Raw genomic sequence first — 11,225 nt, 5'->3', positions numbered from 1 at the left:
CATATCAAGAGATGAAGACTTTAGCCGCGGCACGTACTTGTGCTCTTCAGCCAGTCTCCTTAGGTTTTCTGCCCCAATCCTTGTGCATTTTTGTCTTTGCTGGTGCATCTTCCCCAACTGCGAATTTCAAAGCAGACTATTCTTCAAACGCTGACTTCTCACCTGCAAATGCAGAATCAGAACTAAATATTTCCTGTTACTGAGAGCTGGAGGAACTTCCGATGGCCTGCTGGGAATGGAGTGGATGAAAGAGTGAAGGAACCTGCTGAATTGACCACAGAGCTCTTAGTGTCAACTCTTTTGCAGTTCCACACTGTGTGTTTTGCACCTCATTACCCTTGTAGTCGGGGCATTATAAATACCTCGCTAGACAGAGTGCTCATGCAAGAGATAGAGTAATACATAGCATCACTGAGAGTCAGGCACAGTGCAGGCAGAAGCCTGGAAAATTTCCCTCTACTCATCTTGACTAATAAACCTTAACACCTGCCCACATGTGTGTGGCTTAGGAGATACTGCATTGGACTGAGATACAGGAGACCTGCGTGCTATTCCTAGCTCAACTGCTGGGTGACCATGGGCAAATTGCTTCACCTCTGGGCCTTGCTTTCCCCAGCTGTAAAATGTTTGATGATAATTCTGGCCTCCTTTGTGAAGTGCTTTGAGATCCGCTGATAAAAAGTGCTAAAGAAGAGCTGGGAATGATTATTACTGACTGGGAGTCTGGCTTTGGGCCCATGAAACACGTTTCCTTGCCACAAAGCCCAAAATCATATTCTGGGGTCACGCAGAAAAGGCATATGGGAAAAGTGAATGGACTTAGAATTTAGAGCTGGAAATGAGCTGATCTATTCCCTCCTAACGCAGTTTTCTTTGCATTTGTGAGTGCTATGTCTAATGCTTTGTCTAGTCTTAAATGTTCCAAAATGTAGGACTTCCCGTTATAGATACCAGTGAATATATGCTAGGGATTTGTGTGTTGTAATGGATGGTTTTATTTTTCCACACCTACACAGATGTTAATGTTTTCTGTGGGTGTTCAATTGGTTCAGCCAGACTGCAAGTGGCATCTGAATCTTTCAGCTCAGATTGCTTCTATGTGAGCAGGCAGATCTGGGAAATATTTCAGCGGAGTGAGCCTCAGATGCACAAGTGAGACCCAGGATTTGGTCTGGATTTAAAAAACACCCTCCTCCCCTAAGGCATTGAGATCTGGACATTTAGTTCACACTTGTTACTACTCCCAATGGATTAATGCCTAGCCATTATAGGCCAGATTATAGCGAAAAAGATCAGGGGAAAATTTTAAAGCAATCAGCAGCTAGTGCTGAGGCCAGGTTTTCAAAGGACCTCAGCCCAGCAGGTCCTACTGTGACACTTCGGTTGCTAAAAACCCTTTGAAAATATGGCCCTCGATTAATGTCTACTCTCTTTCAGTTGGCGATCAGGTGGTTTTTCCACACTGGAAAGCAGAGAATTTCACCCTCTTTTTGGTCCCTGGAAAAATGCAAGCCATAACTGTCAGGCAGATGGGTTGTGGAGTCATTCAAATGACACATTGTCTTCCGAGGCGGCACAAGACGATGGGCAAGAATGAACATTCGGGGTTGGCAGTGCTTTCTTGGGAAAAGATTGCTCATGCTACCCACCTGCCCGCACAATGTTATAAACAACGATGGACAAAAACCAATACATAAAACCCACTTTTTGGTTTCAAAGCATTAGAGTAGGAATGGGCTTGACCTAGATCAATGGGTCCAAATGCCCCTGAACCTGGGGTGTTCAAAATCTCTGCCTGTATTCGGATTTTCCATCTCTGCAGTTGAGGCGTATTCCTTTACAAACAGCTCCTGAGAATGAAACCTAGACTTATGGGCCCTTATCGTGATGAGCTATTGGTCTGTTCCAGCGTGGTGATTCTTATATTATTATTTATTGGGGATGCTGTATAGCAGTGCAACACCTGCTTGATACAAAAACGACTGTTGATTACACTTGTAATTATGTTTATGGTACACTGAGCAAAGCCTGCAACAGATGCTTAATGTAAAAACCAGTTCTGGATGTCGCCCATCAAACATGTGGGCTGTTAAAAATTCTTTTAATTCTTTCTTCTTTCCTTTTCTGATTTCAGGAACAAGATGTTTGTGAATTTTAATCTGTCTCAGCCTTAAAAAAATTGGGGAAGGAAAAATAGATCCTTTATATTTGTCCAATGCTCTTGGCATGGAAGTCAATGCCCAGGATATAAATTTCTCCTCACTGATCAACATGACGGAGAATCAGACCACGCCAGAACCACCTGTGTTCAAAGTTGTTCGCACAGTGCTTATCCCCATCATTTACCTCCTCGTATGTGCCATCGGACTCAGTGGGAACACCTTGGTCATTTACGTGGTTTTGCGTTATGCCAAGATGAAAACAGTCACCAACATTTACATCTTGAATTTAGCAGTAGCCGACGTCCTCTTCATGCTTGGCTTGCCGTTCCTGGCTACTCAGAACGCCATCTCTTATTGGCCCTTTGGCTCCTTTTGTTGTCGGCTCGTTATGACGGTGGATGGCATTAATCAATTCACCAGTATTTTTTGCTTGACTGTCATGAGCATGGATCGCTACCTTGCAGTGGTTCATCCCCTCAAGTCCACCAAATGGCGGCGTCCAAGGGTGGCCAAACTGATCAGTACAACAGTCTGGACAGTCTCATTCTTGGTGGTTCTTCCACTCATTATATTTTCAGATGTCCAGGAACTTCATCAGACCTGCAACATGATCTGGCCAGAGCCAGTTAACATATGGTCAGCGGCATTCATCATTTACACGTCGGTTTTAGGATTTTTTGGACCCCTGCTGGTGATATGCCTCTGCTACCTGCTGATCGTGATTAAGGTCAAGTCTTCTGGGATCCGAGTTGGGTCTACGAGACGCAGGCGGTCAGAGAGGAAAGTGACCAGGATGGTGGTCATCATTGTGGCTGTCTTTGTGTTCTGTTGGCTCCCATTTTATATACTGAACATTATCAATTTGATATCCACCTTGCCGGAGGAGCCGGGGTTACTTGGGGTTTACTTCTTTGTGGTGGTTCTGTCCTATGCAAACAGCTGTGCCAACCCCATACTTTATGGATTTCTCTCTGACAATTTCAAGAAGAGTTTTCAGAAAGTCTTATGCCTCCGGAAGGGGAATGGTGTTGAAGATGGAGATCCAACCAAGAACAGGCAGGAGAACAGCAGCCGCTTGCAAGAAGCAATGCTAACCCAGAGAAACCTGGAATTCAATGGACATATGCAAACAAGTAAGGTGTAAGGTCCTGGCTTGAAAAACTGTAAATAAACCACAGAGCTGAAAAATGGGGAGGTGGGGGTTGAAAATCAGAGATAAAACTGAAATCCTGAGACCCACAAGGTCAAACAAATGTACATAGATTCCTCCCTCTCCCCTCTGCCCTGAATGAAAGCATTATGGATTATATATTGGATTCTGTGGAATGCTTATGGCACTATAGCTAAAGCAATCAGATGTGTTATCACTTTCTATATGCTGGGGACAGATTTACTCGTACGTTCTGGCTGCTGTGTGCCATTCTGGTGATGCAAAGCAGTTGTGAGACTGTTTTAACCATCGCACTTGCTTTGCATTACTAGATCAGCAAAAACTGTACTGGTTAATTTGTCCCAAAGTATTCTTTAAAGTTTGTTAGGTGAATGTTTTGCATTAAAAAAGGAAAAAGCACTATTTCTTAAGAAGCAGTTTTCAAAGTAACACTGCTCCCAGCACTAACTTACTGATCTTGGAAGTATGCATATGCCTTTCCCAAAGTGCTGCTTAGCCATTTACATTGTTTTACTGTAATTAACTTACACAAGAGGCTCCAGACGTAGTACCCTGAAGTGTTTCAAATCAATTAAAAAAACCCACCAAAATAAAAATGGCTTGAAAAAGAAATAGTAAATGAATGTGAAATGGAAAATTCATTCATAGTGCATCTAACATTCTAAACCAAACTGCTTCTGAAATGTAATGCCATTACTTTGTTACTATGTAAATGACAATGATTGTGAAGTCCTAAAAAGCTGTTTTGTGTATATTTATTGGTTCTGAATGTAAGGTATGGATCTGAATTTAAATGGTATTTTCAGAAAATAAAATAAGTTCAATTCCCTCTCGTCCAGCAGGCTCCTATCTTTTCCTATTATTTTAAGACACTGCATGCTGAAACTGACACAGCTTTGTCCTTGATGCTTAACTGATCAGAGATTCAACTATGGTTATTATTTATTATTTTTATTATGGTAGAGACTACGTGCTCCAGCCAAGATCAGGGGCCCATTGTGCTAGCCACTCTATTAACGCTTAATGAGAAACATTATGCCTTGAAGAGCTTACAATTTAAGTAGACAAGGCAGATAGGACAAGAGAGGTCACACAGTAAGTAAGTGGCAGATCCAGGAAGGACATCTGAATCTCCTGCGTCCCCGCCCATTGCCCTATCTAATGGACCAATCTGCTTCTCGTCAGAAAACGAGAAAGAAATACTGGTATGCTGTTTTCCTCTTTCCGAACTAGCACCTTTGTTTTTTAATCCTGAAACAAGCTATTTACTCTGCCTACTTACTGCCATTCACATAGTTCAAATTACTGCAGTCCTTCCATAGGTACATTTATTTGTATGAAACAAAGGGCATGGAAGATGAGAGTAAGAGATAGAAAAGACCTCTTGCAACAGGCCTTCTATGCCAGCCCTTCAACCTTTACTGGGTTGCTCCCTATAGTACGTGGGCCTTTTACAGTTTATCTTGGGACGCTTTGCTGAGCCCTAATACATCAAGTAAATGTCAGCGTGATATTTGTATAAGCAACGAGACAGTCTATGCAAATAGCTGTAAACAGGGCATGATGATAACTTGGCCCTTTTCATATTACAAAAAAGTATTTATTAGAAGCGTTATTATAGAGTAAGGGGGCATATTCTGAGGTTCTTGTTAAATTTTACACACAACCACACCCAGACATTTACTTTCTGCTTATGATTTTGAAAAATACCTTGGGAGCTTGAGATGCAAACAATTTCCCTTACTAAAAATGCAAACACTGGGTTGTTATTGTAGGGCTTTTAAAGGCTTTAAATCATTGCACAGTGGGGGAGGGAATTAAGTCCGTATGCCAAACTATGAATTTTTGTACGAAGCTAAAAAAGCTCTTGAGAAAAATGGAGACAATGAATCAGATCCCCGGCTGGCATAAAAAGGCATAGCTCCGTTGTCTATCAGCCTAGCACTTTGGGAACCTAACCTCTGAATGTGATGATGATGATGCCACTTCCATATTGAATGAATCGGTGTGTGTCAGTCCAGTTCCAAGTGGACCTGTGTCACTTGATGATTGCCCTGTTCTGTTCATTCCTCCTGAAGCACCTGACATTGGCTGCTGTTGGAATACAGGGTATTGGGCTAGATGGACCATTGGTCTGACCCAGTGTGTTCGTTCTTATGCTTTTCTGTTCTTATAGGTTTGTGGCACACAACCCACCATGACCACATTGGGCATTAAAGGCCTGATTCAAAGCAGCTGAAGTCAATTGATTTTAGGAGGCTTTGGGTCAGGTCCTTACTGAAAAGCTTGTTGTTTCAGCAGAGTGATGCCACAGATAGAATGGGCTTCGAACAGCATTATCCAGAGATTCCTGGCTGCAGGGAAGTTAATGGGAGTTTTGCCACTGATTTCAGTGGGGCCAGAATTTCACCTGATATCTGCAGATCGTTTTCTGAACCCTGCTGCTTATCCAAATTCATCTCATGTGCTGTTTTTCCATTCAGATAGACATTTACTGTATTATTTCTATGGGACATAAAACATACAGTGCTTTTTCATCTGTAGATCTCCAAGCACTTTACAAAGGAGGTCAGTACCATCATCCACATTTTACAGATGGGGAAACTGAGGCACAGAGAAGCAAAGTGACATGCCCAAGGTCACCCAACGGGCGGACTGGCAATGCTGGGAATAGAACCATGGTCTCCTGAAGCCCCGCCCAATGTTCTAACCACCAGGTCACCCTGCAGCTTGAGTGAGGGTTGCCCCTGTAATTTGACAATGGAGTTACCCCAGCTGAGGTGCTGGCCCACTACAAATTAATAATAAGCAAGTTTGGTTTTCATCTGACATTATGGCCCACCCCCTGAGAGTGGATTTTGTGTCAAGCTGTGGGGAGCTCACCTTGATGTGTTCCATATCAATCAGCGTAACAATGTAAATAAAACCCCAAATGTTAATTGTTAACTAAGCTCGGAAAATGCCACGTGACCAAAGCGCTTGCCCTGGGCACACAGGCAGCAGTTGGACTGCTCTTGTGGTCCTGCTAAGCGTATCACGTACCAACCTAGCACATACTTGGGTTTTTTTCCCCCACACAAAAGAAAATATTGTCCGTACAGTATGGTGAGGTCTTCTAGAAATGCTTTTGCAGCATTATAACCGGCCACTAAATCACATCAGAGCACGGTCCGCCCCCACTTCAACAAAGAAAGTGATACCAGGGGAAGGATTTACCTGTGAGTTCAAAATTGAGGCGAAAGCTGCTCTCCTCCCTCCCTGTTCAGTATCCCATGAAAATATCACGACTCTACAAACACTGGGCAAAATTCTGCCATGCAACAAGTCTGACCCACCCCCATCTGAGAGAGGTGCGTAAATGCACTGCAAATGCAGAAATATATATGAACCTTTCCTTTATGTGAATGGCTGAAAGGCCCCCTTTCCGTGGCACATTTTTCCCCTTTAAGAAGGCCAAGTAGAATAGCTGCATATTCACACATACGCAAGGAGGGGGTTTCTCCCATTCAGTCTTTGGCTGCATAACTGCAGCCACGGTGCCTTTGGAGCAGACTTGCTAGCGTGTTCAGAGAAGTCAGAATCAGGCTCTTTCACTCAATGCTTTTGCATCAGCTGGGTTGGTGTGTCACGCCGCCGGTATGCAATACATCGACTTAGCGCCTGTTGTCCACTCCCAGCTTCTGGCAAACAGAGGCAAGGGACATTTTAGATCATGGTTTTGCATCCTTGCCCATCCTGGCTAATAGCCATTGATGGATCTATTTATCTAGTTCTTTTTTGAACCCTGTTATAGTCTTGGCCTTCACAACATCCTCTGGCAAGGAGTTCCACAGGTTGACTATGCACTGGGTGAAGAATTGCTTCCTGTTGTTCGTTTTAAACCTGCTGTCTGTTAATTTCACTGGGTGACTCCTAGTTCTTGTGTTATGAGAAGGCGTAAACAACCCTTCCCAGGGGGCTCAGACACAATGCCTACAGGAGCTGCAACCATTGTGTAAACCTTCCCTCACGCCTCTCTGAGGCAGTAGCTTGAAACCACATTGCAGCCCTGTGTCCACTGATTGATTGATTTATGCAGTGTATATACGTTTCCTGAATTATCGGAACATTTGAGGCACGTTGGTCCGTGTAACTAAGGGAGAGCTGTAATGAACACACAGTTTTTGTTCCCAATCCACCATTTCCATCTGCTGCCACCGGATATTCTTCACTGGTGTCCTACTTAGAAAACCTGTGACACCTCACACAGGGATGGCGCGAGGCTTTGTCGTCGTCAAATGCTCTGCAAACGTACGGAGCTAGGCAGTGCTACGTAATGTGCATCACTAAATGGCATGGAACGTCAGCATCTACAGAGTAACAGCTGGGTACCTTGAGACAGAGGAAAGAAACAGAATTGGATGCACAAGCCTGGAAAAGGTGAGTAGCTCTGGTGATCAGCGACTTGTCTCTGGGAAGCCAAATACTAATATACTAAACAGCACTAGAGTGGCCATAACAACTGGGTAGGGTGTTGGTGGAGTCTATTTTTCTGTCATGGCCTGCCGGGTGACCTTGGGTAAATCATGTCACTGCTCTGGGCCTCAGTTTCCCCATTTGTAAAATGGGGATAATGCCACTCATCTCCTTGGTAAAGTGCTTTGAGAGCTATGGATGAAAAGCGCTATATAGGCGTAGGTATAATTTATTGAGTGCCACCAATGTGCATGGTGCTGTACAGAACACAGAGAAGCCAAAGTCTCTGCCCTAAGGACCTTACAGTTTAGGAAGCCAAGACGACATCCAGTATCCCAGGTGACCAGGAAATGAAAGCTGTTGCCAATGGAAAGGCTACTCCATGCACAGTGCTGCCAACTCTTGTGATTTTATCATGAGGCTGGCAAAGTTTTTCTTAAAACTCCAGGTGCTGGAACCCAAAGATTGCTTGAGAATCTCAATTTTCATTTAAAATAAAAAGTAAGTTTCTAGCCCTCATGGTTGTGGAGAAATGCTTGAAAATGTGAAGCAAGTAAATCCTAAAGATGAAGAAACCAGAAGACAAATTAAATGAACTGCAACTTTTATTATCTTTAAAAAAATCCTGATTTTTAAACCACTCATGATTTTTGATGCCTGGGTCATGATTGTTAAATGCTTGGGGAAGGCAATACTGCTTACATATGTGATTGTACTACAGAAGTAGGAGAGCTACAATTTAAAGTGCTGTATCTGTCCTTTTATAGCTTCAGAAAATATTCATAATAGGACCGGGGCCATTGTAAGGGTTGGCATAGTTACAAGTTAGAAGCTAGTCCGATACACAAGCCTATTTGGATTAGAAGTGGGACCATTCTACAAGTTTCAGAACCAGAATTGGGTTCAGATTTAAAACTATCCCAAATTTGGACCCAGGGGTGGGATGGGGGAGGTTGGTTTGGCTCATTATAGAGAGAAAGGAGGCCAAACGTAATATTCAGAATCAGATCTACATTTAAAATCCACCTCCACAAAGTTCAGGGCTGTTTGGGTCTGACCTAAGTCTAATTTAGATGCATTTCCAAGTAGAAGCCTGAAAATTTCCAGGGGTGTTTTGGAAGCGTTGTTTTAAAAGAAAAAGAAAATAAATCACTGGAACTTTCTGCTGTTGAAATCAAGCACCCAGGTGCAGATCCTCAAAGGTATTGAGGTACCGAACCCATTGAAGTTAAGTGCCTCTGTACCTTTGGGATCTGGGCCTTAATGACTGGTGACATGTGAAGAAAAATGGATAAAATGGATGGAAGAGTGAGTTGTGTGTCTGCGAGTGAGTGAAAGCAAGAGAGAGAGACCCATCATGTGCAAAACAGTGTTTCACGCTGAAAGCAGTCAAGAGCATTCATAAGGGCAGCATCTGGGGAAGAATGGAACCATCTCTCCTTTGGGTGACAATTGCTGGGAAATGCTGACTTCAAATGTCAACCATTCTATAGCGGTAAGGCATTATTTTTCTTTTTGAGAGACGCCAATGTCCAACATTTCGATCAGTTTGAGCAGGGTAGGGAACTAAAGAGGTGCTGTAAATGAAGATCCAGAATTTTATTGCTTTGCACACACAAATGCAGGGCTGTGTCAGGAGATATCACCGTTACAATAGTGCCATATGCTTAGACATAATCTGCTTTTCTTTCTGTGATCATTTGATAACACACTGGAAAGAAAAGCAAGCGATGCTTGATGCTAACATGCTTTATAAACATTAATACTTTCTCTCTTCTAACAAAACCACCATCTTTTACCCTAGAGGGAAAAAAAAAACTTGGGTTTTAGAGCAAGGAATATGCGTACTGCATATCAAGAATTTTTATTACCACATTCCATTCCTCTCTCTGAGACATAACGTTGGGCCAACATGTATTGATAGACCATTATCTCAGGATAAATCTTGTTCTTCAGACATATTTTAAAGAAATTCGTTTAGTCTCTCTGTTAAATCCATTCTGAAAAAGTAGATTCTGTCAAATAGTTTACCAATCAAATGAAACAAGCCAACCATTTTTTCTTATACCTTCTGGATTCTAAATACCTTTTTTTAAATAATCAAATTGTCATAATTATTACTTGCATTACAATAGCATTGAGATTCCACCTGAGATCAAGGCCCTATTGTGCTAGGTGCTGTACGAACACATAGAGACAGTCCCTTCCCCACAGAGTTTACAGTCTGAGTAGACAACCTGTTTAAAGGGTGGAGAGAGGAAGTATTATCCTCATTTTATAGATAGGGGAAACTGAGGATAGAGAGATAAATGACTTCTCCAAAGCAGATAATTCATTTCAGAAAAATGTTGGGGGGGAGAGGGCTAAGGTGGGTCAGTGTATAAGACATTCTCTGTCCCAAATAGAATCACAAATGAGAAAAAGTAGGCAATTATTGCTTTCCTCATTACTGCATCCAAAATCTGCGGGAGGAGTTAGGGGAAAGATAAAAAGTAGAAGACCACATGGAGCAGACAGACCCATGAAAAGACAACGGGGGTCAAACCAAGGTTTTTAGGGGAGCAGTTTCCCTCCTCATCCCATAGCAAATGACATCCTGGTCCAAAGTCACACAGGGAGTCTGAGACAGAGCTGGGAACAGAAATGAGATCTGCTGCTTTACCCCGAAGGCCAGCCTTCCTCATGCCACAGTCACACTGCGTGCTACTCCGCTGTAAATTCAGCTATCCAGTAGAGGAGGCATCAAGAAACTGAACGGTCTTAATTCCAAGAAGACGTGATGGCAGGGTGGATGGCATTGCTGTTGATGCTTGTGCAAAACTAAGGAACCTATTGAAACTAAAAGATCCATAATCAGTTCAGCATCATTGAAAAGAAGGGAAAGCATCAATGTTTGTCATAGGGATGATGGGCAGTAATGTCAGCTGGATCGGGAAGGTGTTGGCCATAGGGATAGCCATGGCGTTTTGCACAAATAAGGAACCTTTCAGAAATTAGAAGGCGAAGAGAAAGAGAAGGTGAAATGTCTGAGGTTTGATCTCCATGTGGCCGAGACAGGGAGATCAGGACTATTGGGTGATTATTGATCTCAGCCCCTTTATTATCTAAGGAACAAGGCAAGAATTGCTGTCATGGTATTTTTATTGTGTACATAGGACAAGCTACAGTTTAATTAGAACCACGTAGGCCCCCATCCTGTGGTGCACTGAGGGTGCTTTGCACTTCAGCGGCACAGCAGATCCAGCCCTTGGAAGATATGCCCATTGCAGGGCAGTCCTTGGGTGGTGTAGATCACTGCTGAGTTCCTAAACCATCTCCACACCCCCGGCTGCTAGTGTAGGGTACACTCAGCTAATACACAGCTGCTTCAGCGGCCCTTCGGGGCTATTGGCAACTGGTGTAGATTAGAGTAGAATTAAGGCTGCTCTAATGAATTG

The 11,225-nt window shown here is 43.1% G+C and overlaps 1 protein-coding gene across 1 annotated transcript; it reads left to right on the top strand.

The window, feature by feature from the left end:
• Nucleotides 1–2,137: 2,137 nt before the first annotated feature.
• Nucleotides 2,138–4,169, top strand: SSTR5 (somatostatin receptor 5). The gene has a single exon (XM_067534116.1). It carries the CDS (start codon nt 2,227–2,229, stop codon nt 3,304–3,306), a length of 1,080 nt encoding a protein of 359 aa, XP_067390217.1. The 5' UTR covers nt 2,138–2,226; the 3' UTR covers nt 3,307–4,169.
• The last annotated feature ends 7,056 nt before the right edge of the window (nt 4,170–11,225 follow it).

The sequence above is a fragment of the Emydura macquarii genome, unplaced genomic scaffold (genome assembly GCF_026122565.2).
Source record: "Emydura macquarii macquarii isolate MOO-44397 ecotype Brisbane River unplaced genomic scaffold, CSIRO-AGI_Emac_v2 contig_3390, whole genome shotgun sequence".
In the NCBI taxonomy this organism is placed as follows: domain Eukaryota; kingdom Metazoa; phylum Chordata; order Testudines; family Chelidae; genus Emydura; species Emydura macquarii.
Note: the sequence above shows the minus strand (reverse complement) of the source record. Positions and strands in the feature narration are given on the sequence as shown.